The sequence below is a fragment of the Galeopterus variegatus genome, unplaced genomic scaffold, assembly GCF_000696425.1.
Source record: "Galeopterus variegatus unplaced genomic scaffold, G_variegatus-3.0.2 Scaffold88, whole genome shotgun sequence".
Taxonomy (NCBI): Eukaryota; Metazoa; Chordata; class Mammalia; order Dermoptera; family Cynocephalidae; genus Galeopterus; species Galeopterus variegatus.
Window position 1 is genome coordinate 774,893 of NW_007726199.1, and position 17,317 is coordinate 792,209.

At 34.8% G+C, this 17,317-nt stretch overlaps 1 protein-coding gene across 1 annotated transcript in view; it reads right to left on the minus strand.

Moving 5' to 3' along the window:
• Nucleotides 1-1,736: 1,736 nt before the first annotated feature.
• The window catches only part of SLC9B1 (solute carrier family 9, subfamily B (NHA1, cation proton antiporter 1), member 1), a 96,433-nt gene continuing 80,852 nt past the window's right edge, over nucleotides 1,737-17,317 (minus strand). Inside the window, exons 8-12 of the mRNA XM_008580883.1 lie at nucleotides 10,094-10,200; nucleotides 9,058-9,207; nucleotides 5,748-5,856; nucleotides 5,040-5,176; nucleotides 1,737-1,970 (exon numbers count right to left, since the gene is read on the minus strand). Of these exons, the coding sequence (XP_008579105.1) occupies nucleotides 1,755-1,970; nucleotides 5,040-5,176; nucleotides 5,748-5,856; nucleotides 9,058-9,207; nucleotides 10,094-10,200 (719 nt within the window). The 3' untranslated portion in view covers nucleotides 1,737-1,754. The remainder of the gene's footprint in view (nucleotides 1,971-5,039; nucleotides 5,177-5,747; nucleotides 5,857-9,057; nucleotides 9,208-10,093; nucleotides 10,201-17,317) is intronic.

The window sequence follows — 17,317 nt, forward strand, 5'->3', positions numbered from 1 at the left end:
GCTATGTTGTAAAAGTATAGAAGAAAATGCCACTAGAACAGTAGCTATTTTATGTTTTTCCAGAGTTAACTGCGTGTGTTTGAACTTTTGGCTGTTTAGGTGATATACTTTGTGGAAGGCCTCAGTCCTAATAGCAATAAAACATAGTTCTGATTGCCTTAAATTTTAGTTGCTTCACTTGGCAAATTTATGTGTAAATTTCACATTCTGTGCTTATTTCAATACCTTGCTTGCATAGAAGGGGGAAAAGAGAAACCAAAGTAATGTTCAGTTCTTGCACTGGGTTTTTGCCAAAGAAGTCTGAACAATTTCCAAGAAGCCATTCAATAAGTCCTTTTTTTTTTTCCTTTTTGTCTTTTTTCGTGACCAGCAACGGATCTCAACCCTCAGTGTCACGCCCGTACCGGACCAGGACCGGACCAGCAACGGGATCGCAACCCTCGGTGTTGCGCCCGCACCTCGCTCAGCCAGTGAGCGGCCGGTCTGTATGTGGGATCCGAACCCTCGGCGGGAGCGCCACCGCGCTCCCAAGTGGCACACTGTAGCAGTGCGCCACTGGGCCGGCCCAATAAGTCCTTTTAAGAAGCTTTTACATGACCCTTCTAACTTTAAAATAAGAAATCAACTGAAACTGCACTTTGCTTGTGACAGGTTCTACATTAGCACAGCAGATTTCAACAGCTGGAATTGAAAAGTAGTTCTATATTACTAAGGAAAAGACAATCTCATATAGACAGTAGTCTATTAATCCTTCATTTTTGTAGGCTGCCTTCAATGCCTAAAATTTTAAATATTAATTGAAAAAATATATCGTTTATTTACATTTGTTATTTTATTTCTCTTAACAAAAACTACAGAAATTGTTTGACCTAAAAACTGCTATACCAGACTTTCATTTTAAGAGTACTGCAGAAGTAATACAAGATTACCTTTGGTTCTTTCATTTAACATTATTTATTCAGGTAGTCAACTAGAATTTAAAATCTATTTAGTTGATCCCAAGTTGATGTATTTTAGTCCTGTCATATATTTTTTGTTCTTTTTTTGGTGATTTTTTAAAAAATTATTATTTTTATAATAAGTACATTTGAAGATGTTGTTGGCGGGGAGACTGGAGGGGGATTGGGGCTGGCCCATGGCTGGCTCCATCACTGGCCTGGTTGTGGCTCCACCACAGCCCCCTGCCTCAGGACCACAGGGGCTTCTGGTTCCAGCTCTGGTTTGGTTGCAGTTGGTGGTAGGCAGGCCTAGGCCCATGGCCCCCTGTCTGATAAGGCCACAGGGGCTTGTGGCTGGCCTGCTTGCGGTAGGCAGTGGGTGGGGCTCTGGTGATCTTTTTAATTGAATTACTCAAGCGATGAAGAGTTCTACTCTTCCTATTTGGAAACAGGCTATCTTATCATGTTTAATATTCAAGGTTTTTTTCTTTCTGTCATTACATTCATTTAATTTTTTATTATGCTTAGTTTGTATGATCATATCAAATTCTGATGGATTGCTTTAAATGTTCTTAGAGTATTTACAGATTTACTTTGTTCTTGAAATATGTAAATACTAAGAGAACATTCCGTTTAATATTGTTTTTATTAAACTGACCTTGGAATAAAAAATCAGAGGTGAGCCCTGTAGTGATACCACATATTTACTAAATCCTGGGTTCTATATATAGTCCACACATATCTGTACTTAAAAATTTTTCTGTCATGTGAGATAATCCAGTAAAAGAAGCAGGCAGGTGATGGCAAATAAGCTTTTTAATGATGTTCAAATCCTGACAATTCCAATTTTATTTTACTTGGTTCATGATGGCGTGTAAGTACTTTGGGCCCCAGTATGCCAATAATTAGAGCTCCATTTGGAGCTGTGATTAAGATGGCTAAAAATGCTACTGTCAGCACATCCTTTGAATACGATTCCAAGTGGGGTGCGTAGATTTTTGCTGTTTCTAGAGCCAGAGGACCTAATACAGCCTGCATTTAAGAGGAAAAATGGGACATAAAGAAAAATGTCAAAGAGTTAACATATAATAAAAGTCAATGGCTCTGTTAAAATAAACAAGAAAACCTATTACTGGACTATTAGAAAGAAAGATGACTAAAAATGCTGAGTAATTTTCATAAATTGTTCATCAATTTTATGATCTTCCTAGCAAATATATCTGGAGGAAGAGTGCAATAGTGACAAATGAGCATGCAGAAATTTGGGGGCTGATTTTTCACTCTTGTCCTCTCAGCTTTCCCCTGTTTATCTCTTTTGAGTGCTTATATTACCCTCAGAACCTCAGGAGTTCTAACTGAGCCAGGGTTTTGCTTAGTTGCCTGTACCATGTACCTCTAGGTTCTTGGCTGAAACATGACAACACAGAATACTAAGGTTTCTTAGGGTTCTCTAGGATTTGTTGCTCTTCTTCTCATTGCTTTTCCCACTTGGGAGGCAGAGTGATACAGTAGTGCTGACAAGAGGTTTGGAATCCAGCAGACCGGGTTTGGGTGCTGTTTTTGCTGCAACCAGGTGAGTGATCTTGTACTCAAAGGTGACTCAAACTCTCTAAACTTCTCATTACTTAGCTATAAAATGAACAACATAATACTTACCTCACTGGAGGGTTATGAGGATTAAATATAAGAATGAAAAGAACACCTGGTGCATAGCAGTTATTCATATAATAGTAAGGTTCTCTCCCTCCCCCCTCACTCCTCATCCCTGCCTGTCAGTGATAAATTCCTTTGAATTCTTTGTTGTTGAATGAACCTACTGGGTCACAATTTTTTTTTCCCCAGGTATCTTCTATCATATTTATTTTAAATGACATAAGTAAATTTCCTGCTAATCCTCTTCTTTGTATTTACTCATCTAGGCATAAAATTGCCTTAAAATGTTTAGGGATTAAATACAAACACAAATATATGATATATTTTCTATGGATTTGCAGAGTAACAGCATAAACATTACCTCTGGGACATTATGGCAAAAGAACCCCTCAATTTAAGATCGGTTTCCATATCCCAAATCAATGATTAAAAGTGGTATAGTTTTTATATGATAACTTTTTGTTTGCTTAACAAAAGCCAGTGTGCTAGATGTGAGGGAGAAAAAGATAAACCAGACAGAAAACCAACTCTAAAGAATCTCACAGTTTAGAAAGAGGATAAAAAAATGAAAGAACTGTCAAAAATCATTGGTTTTTAAGAGATGATGATGATAATGATGAAACTAATAACAATAATATTTATACTGATATATTGCATTTGTCATATGGCAGGTATCATTTTTAAAGCTTTACCTTTATTAACTCACTTAATCCTCATGACACTTAATCCTTAACCCTATTATATGGGGACTACTATTAGATGCTAAATGATTTCTACCTAGTGACTGAGATTTAATATTATTTTTTAGAGTATAATTAGCAAACTGATCTTACATTTGTGAACTAAGTTTTTTATTAGCCCTCTTAATATCTTCCATTTTCCGCTCTAATTTTCATCAGTATCTCTAAACAGATGAATAAGAGAAAGGACTGAAGCTTAGCCAATTTTGTTTCAGCATTAGAGAATGGAGGAAGAGGATAAAGTTGAAAAAACTTAAATTTAAAATTTTAAATATTTGTTGTTCCAATTCATTTGTACCATTATTATCATCTGTTGTTGCTGTCGTGACTCTCTACTTGCATAAATAATTAATTTTATATGTACTACCAGTCCTGGGAACTAACTTGGTATTCTTTGTGAAAAGACAGCCTGAACTCAGTAGAAAGGAGCAGGCAGAAGCAGAATAATACTGCAGGACTTGATGAGGTAGTCTCTTTCCTCATACCTGCTTCTCCACCCACCCCACCCCCTCCCTATGTTTTATGAAAATTATGAAATAATAAAACAAAATTGCAAGTGTATTGTTGGAAGGAAAGAGAACAAAGGGATGGATAGATACTCCTTTTGTAGATGTGTTATTCCCTACAGCAGAGATTAAAAACAAGTTATTATTTTTTATTACTTTAAGGTAGGATAAAGTAACAACAACATTGTTAATGAGCACCACCACGTGCCAGACATTGTGCTAAGCTCTTTATATGGATTATCTCATTTAATCTTCAACAATACCATTATGAAAGATAAAATCATAGAACTCACAGTCAAATGAGGAAATCGAGGTACTGAGAGATAAGGAAGTAATCTGTCTAAGGTTATAGGCAAGTAACATGATATTCAAAACAGGCAGTCTGGTCCTATGGGCCTGCTTTTTTAACCATGATATGATGATAGAGAATTTTGTTGCACGGAATCTTACAAGCTTCTGTTTTGGAATAACAATGGAGAAAAGAATCCTAGGAAATTAAAGTATTATGCTGCCAGGTTAAACTGACTAATAATAAGTAGTAATATCTTTCAGTAAGAGGGGAATATCACTGAATCAGAGGGCAAAACTATAAGGTCTCCCTTTTCATTCATTCATCCTTGTAGGCATGCAATGCATATTTACTTCCTGCATGACAGGCTCTATGTTAACTGCTAGGGAAAATATTTGGAAAAATACAACACAGATACTGTCTCTGTTCTCCCTATATAGTATATTGGAGGGATTCAGTCATTAATTAAATAGTCATACAAATAAATGTATAATTAAAAATAATATACTTGCATATGTGTGGTAGAGTGAGTGACAAGGATAGAAAACATATATTTTTAAAAAACCAATATGTCTCTACTTTAAAATCATAACATTTAGTTCTATAATATTCAGCAAAATATAAAAATTCCAATTTCAGATATATTTTATTTTCTATTTTAGAAAAATAAAAAAATATTTTCATAAATTTAGGAAGTATTTGTCATTAAAAGTACACTTCTTGATTTCAGAAAAATTGCTTTTAAAACATATTTTAAATGGTTACATTAATGTTAACGAATTGCTATGATCAGCCAAACATTTTTAAAGTAAGGCTAATAGCCCACATTTTGTGATTAGAGTAACATTTTTCATTTAGGATTTTAAAAAATCATTAAAACTAAAATTATTGGAATGACTTAATATGTTCTTACCTGGACTGTAGCCTTGGGAATCCATGATAAAGCAATAAATATTTTCTCCTTACAACTAAAACCAGCACAACACATCAACACATAAGTAGTTAAAATTCGAACACATAGTGCCAAACTCAGGATAACAACACAAACGCCTACAACAGAAAAACACAAATACAATAACAGAATATTGGGGAAGAAGTGGTTTTTGATGTCTAGAGATATTATTTCTAAAACTTCTGAATGCATTTTAAGGCTGTTGCTTCTTTGTGTCTTTATTTTTTCAGTAAAAATAATAATTATAAAAAATCAAATATGATTGAAGCTTCTACGTAAAGTGTAATAGATTATCTCACGAGGAGGTACCGTGAAAAATAGGACAGATGACATTCATTCAATTCTGAACTCATAGACTATTTTTAAATACATTTAAATGAAAGTATTGAAAAGGTGTTGCTGGTATTTAATATTTCCCCTCTCAAAAAGAAATCTTATCTCCATTTCCTCAGATTACTCAGGGAAGGCATTCAGAGCTGTCTTTGATAATAAAAGAGCACACAGTATCAAGGAGGAGCAAATCTGTTACCATATCAACATGAGTTTTTTAAAAAAGGTTCTTATTATTGTAGCCATTCAAAGAAAAATCGTATATAAAAATAAACAGTATTCATAGTTTTCTTAAATATTTCTGAATCTTATATTTTTTTGTGTGCTAATGATTCTTACCAATCGTATTTGATTTAAGAGAAGAAACAGACACTTCTGCTCCAACTAAACCAAAAAGAAGAGGTTGAAAAATATTCCATGCAGTTGCCATAATTTTTTGGACTGTAATCTGTGGAAGAGAAATACATTTATAATTTATTGTGGTACATAAAAAGATAATTGCATTTCAGAAATTTAAAGTCATTCTTAACATTTAATAAACTTAAAATATTTTATTTTTAGGAGAAATGTTAAAACCTAATAAAAATTGGTTAATTCTTTTACTTAAACATTTAGGTAGAATTTGATGAAAATAAACCTACAAAGCTATAAAATATACAAGATTATTTGGTCATTTAGTCACAGAATAAGTGAGTTTTTTTTGAGTTTCAGGAGTCTTCAGTATGAGTTCTAGCTTTTGTTTATAAGGTAACTGAGCAGAGATAGAACTACATCATGTTTGATGAGAACATACCCATCTCCCGCAAATATGTAGACTCTCAGAAGGGAGTTGGGAAGACTTCCACTAACAAGTATCCTGGAATCTAATTCCATGAAAGTGAATCTTGATATGCCATGGGTTACTAGGAAAAAAATTCTGGTAGTCTCTTAGGACCCATGCTGAATACCTCAAAGTTATTTTTCCTTAGAAATAAACTAAATACGTGTATTAGATTCTTATTTGGTTGCCTGCCCAGTTCCACTTTCCGGGAGCAAATCGTTCGCAGTGACACTTCCTCAATTAAAAGGTAACAGGATAGAGCATGGTGTTATAATACCAAGGGCAACGGTTTGGATCCCCATGCCAGCCGCCAAAAAACAAACAAACAAACAACCAACAACAAAAAACCCCTAAAAATCCCAAAACCAAAAAAACAAGAAAGGTTACAGGAATGGCCCCTACTGGCATAACAATACGCTGATTCTTCTCCAGGAATTTGGATGAAGAGATTTCAGTCTCAGTCTGGGCTTATTTATCTTTTTTTACAGGAAATACAGAAGAACTTTAATGTCCCTTGCTTGAGGCAAAAATTATCTTCATAACTATTCCCCTTATGACTGGGTTTTCTGATTGCCATTTACAAAAGTAAAGTTAAAAAAAAAAAAGAAAAAACAGTATTACTATTTCATCTTTATAGCATATTATCCTGCTTATTACTTTTAATCTTTAAAACCTATTTATTCTTTTTGTTTTATTTACTTTATCATATAAAAATAATTGCAGTAGTTTTTTTTTTTTTTTTTTAAAGATGACCGATAAGGGGATCTTAACCCTTGACCTGGTGTTATCAGCACCACGCTCACCCAGTGAGCAAACTGGCCATCCGTATATGGGATCCGAACCCATGGCCTTGGTGTTATCAGCACCGCAATCTCCCGAGTGAGCCACAGGCCGGCCCATAATTGCAGTAGTTTTCATTTTATTTATTTAATTGCATTTCATTCATTTTTTTTTTTTTTTGTCTTTTTCTGTGTCCGGCAACGGATCGCAACCCTCAGTGTCGCCCCTGTACTGGACCGGGACCGGCAACGGGATCGCAACCCTTGGTGTTGCTCCCGCGCCTCGCTCAGCCAGTGAGCGGGAACCGGTCTGTATGTGGGATCCGAACCCTTGGCGGGAGCGCCGCCGCGCTTCCCAAACGGCGCACTATTGCAGTGCGCCACCGGGCCGGCCCCACATTTCATTCATTTTTAACCATTTAATTTCTTTTATAATTATGGTTACATTGGAATACTAAACAAAATTCCAATATGATTTTTGGGTACGGAACTTCTCAAAATGATTCTAAAATTTATCTAAGAAAGAATATTTCCTAAGCAGGATAAGGTAAGAAATACTTCAAAAAAGAGTACAGTGAGGGGGTAACTTCTAAATTAGATTTTGAGATAAAACTGCAGTAATTTAAAACAGAGTAGGTATTGCATATAAATAGATAAGGAGGATTAAATAGATTCCAGAACTTACATATGTATGTGACATTTAGTTCTTGTTAAAAGAAGCATTTAAAATAACTGAATAATTAATGGATTAGTCAATAAATGATTTGGTGAAAATTTACTATACAATTCATATGCATATATATGTAAATATTTATTATATGTAAGTATATATGTGTGTCCATGAACACATACACACATATGTGTATATATATATCTTTACCTTAAAGCATTCACAAAGATAAATTCCAGATGGATTAAAGAATTAAATGCAAAAACAAACAAAAACTACCGAAGTATTAGATGACAGTATAGAAAACAGGAAGTCTTTCTTAAACATGATGCAAAATCCAAAACCAAAAAGGAAAACTGATAGGTTTGGCAAAAAGAAACAAAAGACATACAAAAGACACTGTAAACAAAATTGAAAATAAGCAGAAATTGTATGCTATATATATATATATATATATATATCAGAAATTGTAAATATATATATACACCAAAGGATCGATAGCCCTAACATATAAAGAAACTCTATATGTTTTATTAGAAACAAAAATGCAATAGGTAGTTAAAAAGGAATATATGAAGAGAAGCTTACCCACCACTAGTCAGAGAAATGTAAAGATAAAAATGTCATATAGTTTCTTACTCATCTGAGTGTAAATAAAAATATAATTAGTGAAAACATTTCCAGTGTTGTTGATAGGTTGAGGTATTAGGCCCAGTCTTACACTGTTGGCAGGAGTGTAAATAACTAAAATATTTTGAAGGGATAATTTGGCAGTACCCATCAAAATAAAAATAGACCATTTCTTAACCCAGTAATTCCTTTTCTAGGAATCTATCCATACAAAAGTACCAGCATATATGCAAAAAGACATATGAACAAGACTGTTCATGCAGTAATGTATTTAACAACAAAAAATGGAAAATATCTAAATGTCTACAAATACAGAACTGGTTAGAAGAAATTATTTACTTTGGGAAGGGGGTTTGATATTTGGTAGTGATGAGGGATAAAAGAATCTTTCACATTTTATTCCATATGTTTTAATCTTTTATGAGCATATTTTCATGGTTTAATTGTATAACTGAAATTTTAATGAATAAAATAATTAAGCTAATAAAAATTATATAATCATATTACATAAAACTTGATAAAATATAGAAGCCAGATGTGATAACTTCTGATTGCATGCTAGTGTATTTCCAGGTAGTTTTCCTAAATATTTTATTTCCTTCATTGATTCATATACTTCTGTGAGGACACAAAAACTTTTGGGATATCTACCAACTAGGCAGAAGGATTTTCCTAAATGTCCGCTATAGATGTAAAAAAACTCAGTTATTTTATCTTTTTTTTTTTAAATGATGTATTAAAAATATTCACCTTTTCTGCGGCCCACTTTGTCCCTGCAATGAAAGTCAACACTATTGTGCATAATCCTCCAGATGCATGTAAACCAATACGATGGCTGCCTAAGACAGCAGAAACACACATACTCAAAACAAGGCAGGCTCTCTTCAGTGGAAGTTTTGTCTAGAATTAGATTGATATTTAAATATTAATCTATGTTAAATATATAATGCAAGATTTGACATTATCTACTATTTATTTTTGACCCTTTGATACCATGTCTGGAAATGTTATATTAAATAGTGTCTAAAATTTTGATTTTCTTCCTCACCAAATATTTTAGCAGACTTGCTACCAAGCAACAAAATTTGCAGTTATTGAAGTTTCATTTTCTGCCACATCTCTGACACTAATGTCAGTAGAGTGGTTACACTAATTTAACTGTAGGTGGAGAAGAAAGGAGAGTCCTATAGAACCATCAGTTTCATATAGCATAACCAATAAACTCTTGGAAATAAATTTTGAATATCTCTTTTAGTCAACATAATTGTTACAGGTAAATTAGAATGGAAGTTATAGAAATACAGGAGTAAAAGCACATCCTTTAGGGCAGGAAATGGTTAAGTTTAATAGTGTTGCCTTTGTCAAAGAAAAGTGGCATCAAATTTAAGTCAGAAAATACAGAGATAAATGGGAACTGATTTCCCCAAAAAATGTTTAGTGAAAACTTTGGAGGAAAAAAAAAGATTAGAAAAAATTGTCAAACATCAATAGGCAATTTAGTGGAGAAAGGGGTGAGGCAGAATGGAAAGGCATATTCTGAGTTGAATACATTTTTCTGGTATTCTGTATTTGCCAAATCAAGAAGCAGAGACTTCAGTCCAGGCCATTGACCTTTATCAATCATTACTGTGTTCAATTTTAAGCACAGAGTAGGCATCAGAGGGTACTTTTGGGGAAAGAGAGTTAAGTATTAAATTTAATATTTCATGAATCTTCCCAAAGTTCAAATTTTTGAAAGAAATGCATAATACTACACTTCTACAAAATAGATTAATTTTTTAATTACCTGATCTCCACTTGGAAAATATCGAACAAAAAACCCCAAAATTGTTCCTGCCAGCACACCAATAACCATGTCCCGTAAAGAGGATAGGAAATTGTTAATTATGCCACCTGTAAGGACACATAATAAAAACATTTCACAGAGAAATATTTTCACATATACTACACATGAGAAAATCAAACCTTGGTGATTCATGAAGAAAGGTAAGCATTTTATAGAAAAAATATATGAAAATGGACCTTTAATAGTGACAAACATAAAAACATATATAGATCTCTTTGATAAATTAAATAAGTACTGCCAAATAATTTAGTATACACTTATAACTCAGAGATGTCCTTTGTATAAATAGGCCAGAAACCAAAGAAGTAATAAGCCACAAACTGCTCTCCTTGCACATCGAACCAGAAAGACTGGGTGAGAGAGAAGAATGAAGAGAGACTGACAAGGGAGCACCTGTGGCACTTAGCATATGGCTGGTAAGGGCTATATTAACGATTCTTCTCTGACATACCATTATGAAAAAGAAACAAATGATTCAATAAAAAAATTACCAACAATATAAAAAATTTTATTCCAGTGTCAATACTAGAAATATCTAACGTCCAATTGGGTTTCCAATGTATTTTATATCCATGGATATTATATATCCATATTTGTAGTTCACTGTAATAAGTAAAAACCAAAACATAAGCAAAAAACTGATCCTGAGTTACAAAAAAAGTTCAATTATGCTCTGGGTATTGGACTTGCTAAGGTATGTAAGTATATATTTTAGAAATTTTTTTTTCATTAAAAGCAATAGAAACAGACTGACATCAGCAAGATGGCAAAATGGGAAGCCCCAAACCTTAAGCCCCACCACAGAGACACCAAGTGAACAACAATATATGTTCCAAAGCCTTTACAGAACTCCATAAACCAATTAAAAATTTGCAGTACCCCAGACAAGCACAAAGCTAAGAACAGTGGCATGGAAACAAGAAAAGCTGTTGCATTATACTTGTGATAGCCCTTCTCCAGACTGGCACAGGTTGGCATGATTGGGAGAAAACACCCAACTTACAGCTTCTCTGTTGGGGTGAGAAGAGTGGAGCATTTTGGAGAGGTTGCCTGAGGAATGGATCTCTTTCACCTGACTTCCACCCCTCATAGTTTGGGTGCCTGGGGGCCACTGAGAACAAAAGCGAGGTCAGAGACATGAGCAGCACCAGAGAACCTGCAGTACTACAGACAGACACCAGATTCAGCAAGAGCTTCAGAAAAAGAAACAGGCAAATCTAATTGGGATATTGCATGCATAAGACCAGAGAAGATGCATTCCCAGAAAAGGTGTGAGAGGCCCCCAAAATCTATAGCCAGGCTGACTGGTAAAGATTTTCTGTATGAAGTCAGTTGATAAAGACTGGGAGAAGTGGCAGTTTTTTCAAATGCCTAACACCTCACAAGAAAATAACAAAACATATGAAGAAACAGGGAAACATGACCAAATCAAAAAAGCAAAATAAATCTCTAAAAACTGACATTAAATAAATGGATATCTATTAATTACCTGACAAATAATTAAAAATAACTGCCTTATGGAAAATCAGTGAGAACATGGATAGACAACTAAACAAAATCAGAAGGATGCATTGAACAAAATGAAAATATCAACAAAGAGATAGAAACTATAAAAAAGAAACTTACAGAAACTCTGGATCTGAAGAATATAATAACTGAATTGAAAAATTCATATAGGGGATCAACAGCAGACTTCAGAAAAAAGAATGAGTGAAATTGAAGACAGGTCATTTGAAATTACTGAGTTGAGGAGAAAAAAAATGTAGAAAAGTAAAAGAGAGCCTGAGGGACTTATAGAATGCCATTAAGTGAACCAATTTATACTTTATGGAAGTACCAGAAAGAGAAGAGAAAGATAAAGCGGCAGAGAGCCAGTTGAAGAAAGAATGTCCAAAAACTTCTCAAATTTGAGAAAGAAAATGGACAAATTAAAAAAGCTTTAAAAACCCCAACTATGATAAACCGAAACAGACCTACAATGAGACACATTTTTTTTTTCCTTTTTGTCTTTTTTCGTGATGGGTAACGGGATCGCAACCCTCAGTGTTGCGCCCGTACCGCGACCAGCAATGGGATCGCAACCCCTCGGTGTCGCGCCCGCACCGCGCTCAACCAGTGAGCGGACCGGTCTCTATATGGGATCTGAACCCTCAGCGGGAGCGCCGTCATGCTCCCAAGTGCCGCACTCTACTGAGTGCGCCACCGGGCCTGCCCAAAGACACATTTTAATCAAACTGTTAAATGTCAAAGACAAAGAAAGAATCTTGAAAGCAGCAAGAGAAAAAAAAGCAAGTTGTTATATACAATGGAGCTGCTGCAAGATTCAGCAGAAATTCTACAGAACAGAAGGTGGGATAATACATTCAAAGTGCTGTACAGAAGGTGGGATAATACATTCAAAGTGCTGACATAAAAAAACAAAAACAAAAACAAAGCTGCCAACCAAGAATAGTATATTCAGCAAAACTGCCCTTCAATAATGAAGGGAAACAAAGACTACCCCAAATAAATAATAGTTGAGGGAGTTTACCACTAGACCTGTCTTATGGGAAATGTTAAAGGGAGTCCTTCAAGTGGAAATGAAAGAGCATTAGACAGCAAAACAAAAGCTGGCAAAATTTAAGCTCTTCTGGTAGAGGTAAAATATAGATGAATGCAGAATTCTGTAATACTCGTAATGGTGGTAACTATCACTTTTAATTCAAGTATAGAATTTAAAAGATAAAGCACTAAAATTAACTTTATTAAAGTATGTGAATGGATATACTATATAAAAAGGTGAATGTGTGATGTCAATAATCAAGTGGGGACAGGGAGCTGTAAAGGAGCAGCATTTTGTATGAGATTGAAGTTGTTACCATTTAAAAACAGAATTACATAAAATATAGTTATAACAATCTGTGTTAACCACAAAGAAAAAATTTATAGAAAATACAAAAATGAAAATGAGAAAGGAATCAAAACATGTCACTACACAAAAATCAATGAAACACAAGGGACAAAATAGCTATAAGGTGCACAGAAGACAATTAACAAAATGACAATAGTAAGTCCTTCTCTACTGGTAATTACTTTGTAAATAAATAAATTCCTCAATAAAAAGATTGGCAGAATAAAAAAATAAGATCCGAATATATGCTGTCTACAAGAGACTCACTTTAGATCTAATGATACACACAGGCTGAAAGTAAAAGGACAGTAACAGATATTCCATGCAAATGGTAATGAAAAAAGATCACGGATGTTCATATCTATAACAGACAAAATAGACTGCAAGTCAAATACTGTATGAGAGCCAAGGACATTATATAATGATAAATGGGCCAATCACCAGGCAAATATAACAATTATAAATATATATGTAGCTAATAGCAGAACACCCAAATATACAAAGCAAACATTGACAGAATTGAAGGGAGAAATAGACAGCAACATCCTAACTTCAATGCACCACTTTCAATAATGGATAGAACAACAAGTTGGAGGAGAGGACTGAACAACATTATAGACCAATTGGACCTAACTGACAAATACAGAACACTTCACTCACCCAATAACAGCAAAATACACATTCTCCTCAAGCACACATAAAACCTTCTCCAGGATGACATGTTAGGCCACAAAACAAGCCTTAGCAAATTTAAGAAGACGGAAATCATACCCAGTATCTCTTTTGACCACAATGGAATAAAACTAGAAGTGCATAGTGGAATGAAAACAGGAAAAGTAATAAATATGTGGAAATTAAACAATACACCCCTACACAAACAATGGGTCAAAAATGAATTCACAAGAGATATTAGATAATGTCTTGAGACAAAAATGAAAATACAACACTTCAAAACTTATGGGATGCAGCAAAAACAGTACGAAGAGGAAAGTTTATAGAGGTCAACACCTACATTAAAAAAGAAGAAATAAAAATTAAAAAATAAAAAAAGTAAAAAAGAAGAAATATGTCAAATCAACAACCGAACTTTATACCTTAAGGAACTACAAAAAGAACGAACTAAACCCAATGTTAGCAGAAGCAAAGAAATAATAAAGGTTACAGCAGAAATAAAATACAGAATAGAAAAAAAGAGAAAAAAAATGAAACTAAGAGTTATTTGAAAGTTCAACAAAATTGACAAACCCTTACCCCGATTACCTAAGGAAAAAAAGAGTGAAGACTCAAGTAACAAAAGTCAGGAATTAAAGAGGAGACATCGCAACTAATGCCACAGAAATAAAAAGGATTACAAAAGTCTGCTAGGAACATTAGACACTGATGAATTTGATAACTGGAAGAAATGGACAAATTCCCAGTAACATACAACTTATCAACTAAATCATTAAATAAAAAATATGAATAGATCTATAAATAGTAATTGGATCAAAACTCAAAAACATCTCAACAAGAGAGAGACTAAGGCCAGATACATGACTTGGCTGTGGAATTCTATCAAATATTTTAAAAAGAATTAATAACAATCCTTCTCAACCTCTTCTAAAAAAGTAAGAGGAGAGAACACTTCGAAACTCATTTTATGAGGCCAACATTACCCTGATACAAAAGGCAGACAAAGATGCTACAAGAATAGAAAACTACAGAACAACATCCTTGATGAATATGCAAAAATCCTCAACATAATACTAGCAAACTGAGTTCAATAGCACATTAAAAGGATTATACATCATGACCAAGTGGGATTTATCACTGGAATGCAAAGGGGTGCAAAATGATTTTTGTATGAGTATAACATACAAAAATCATTCAGTGTAACATAGCACATTAACAGAATGAGGGACAACAACTACATGATAATCTATCTCATTTGATGCAGAAAAAGCATTTTGCAAATCCAACATGCTTTCATGATAAAAACACTCAACAAACTAAGCATAGAAGAAAATTACCTCAATAGAGGAAAGGCCATTATGAAAAGCCTACAGCCAACATCATACTCAGGGGTGAAGAAAGCTTTTTTTATAAGATGAGGAACAAGGCAAGGTTTCCCACTCTCTCTGCTTCTATTCTCATAGTACTTTAAGTCTTAGCCAGAGAAAATGGGCAAGAAAAAGAAATAAAAGGCATCTAAATTGGAAAGTAAAAAGTAAAATTATCTCTTTCACAGATGGCATAATCTTATATGCATAAAACCTTAAAATTTCAACAAAAGTCTGTTAGAACTAATTAAAAAATTCAGCAAAATTGCAGGATACCAAATCAACACTCAAAAATCAGTTGTGTTTTATATACTAACAATGAAAAATCAGAAAAGGAAATTAAATCAACAATCCCATTTTCAATAGCATCAAAAAGAATAAAGTAAGAATAAATGTAACCACGAGGTGAAAGACTTGTACCCTGAACACTATAAAACATTGCTAAAAGAAACTAAAGAAGGCACAAGTATGGAAAGACACACCATGTTTATAGATTTGAAGATATAATATTGTTAAGATATCTATACTACTCAAAGTGATCTATCAAAATCCTAGTGGCATTTTTGTTTTTGTAGCAATAGAAAAGAAAGCATGCTAGCATTCATATAGAATCCCAAAGGATCCCAAATAGCCAAAAGAATTTTGAGAAAGAAAAATAAAGCTGGAGACCTGACATTTCCCAATTTCAGAACATATCAGAAAACAGCAGTTATAAAAACAGTATGGCACTGGCATAAAGACAGACACAAAGACCAAGGGAAAAGAATAGAGAACCCAGAAGTAAACCCTCACACATAAATGATCTTTCACAAGGGTGCCAAGACACAATGAAGAAAGGACAGTCTCTTCTGCAAACAGTGGTGGGAAAACTGGATATCAAGATGCAAAAGAATAAAGTTGGGGCAAAGCTTCATGACATTAAATTTGGCAATGATTTCTTGGATATGACACCAAAAGCAAATATCGACATATGGGACTACATCAATCTTAACAACTTCTGTGCAGCAAAGTAAACAACTAACAGAGTGAAAAGGCAACCTTCAAAATGGGAAGAAATAACTACAAACCATATATCTAATAAGGGGTTAATATGTAGAATATATAAAGAACTCCTATAACTTAAAAACTAAAAACCAAACAACCCAAATATAAAATGGGCAGAGGACTTTGCTATGGTCTAAGTGTTTATGATCCCCCAAAATTCACACAATGAAACCTAATATCCAATATGATAATATTAAGAGGTGGGGCCTTTAGGAGGTGATTAGGTCACAAGGGCACTGCTTTCATAAATGAGATTAGGGTCTTCATAAAATAGGCTTAAGGGAGCTTTCGGTCAAGATGGTTCAGTGGACAGTTCCTAGTATTGCTCTCTCCCACAAATCAACCAATTTGCAACTATTAAAAAGCAACAACAGGAGGCCCAACATCTGTGCTGGAACAGGCAGGAGCCATGTGCTGCAGGACCCCAGCCCAGGCCAGTGGGTGCTGCCCAGAGAGGCCTGAGAGCTGCCAGGCCTACAAGCCCCAAGTCAGCGGTGCTGGAAAGGCAAGCACTGTGGGACCTCCAGCCCAGGTTGGTCCCTACTGCTTTGAGAGGCCTGAGAGCTGCGAGGCCCACACACCTCAAGTCAGCAGCACTGGAAAAGGCAGGTGCTGCAGGACCCCCATTCCAGGCCAGTGCCTGCTGCCCAGAGCAGCCTGAGAGCCCCAGGGCCAACATGCTTCAAGTCAGCCATGCCAGACCAGGCAGGCACCGTAGGTCCTCCAGCCCAGGCTAGTTCCCCCTGCCCAAAATTGGCAGTCTCTTCAGGATCCAGGCCAGACATCATGGTGGAACAAGTGGACCATGATACCCCTGCCACAATGACTAAAAATCAAAGGAAAGATGCCAGAAATATGAAAAATCAAGAAAGTACATCACCACCAAAAGAAAATAATAACTCTCAAGGTCTAGATCCTATAGAACAGGAAGTCCTTGTAATGACTGACAAGGAATTTAGAGCAACAATTCTAAGGAAACTAAATGAGATACAAGAAAACTCAGTTAGACAACACAATGAAATGAGAAAAAATATACAGGATCTGAAAGAAGAAATATACAAAGAAATCAATGCCCTAAACAAGAATGTAGCAGAGCTTGCGGAGCTGAAGGATTTATTCAACAAAATAAAAAACACAACAGAGAGTCTAACCAGCAGGCTAGAACAAGCAGAAGAGAGAATTTCTGACCTT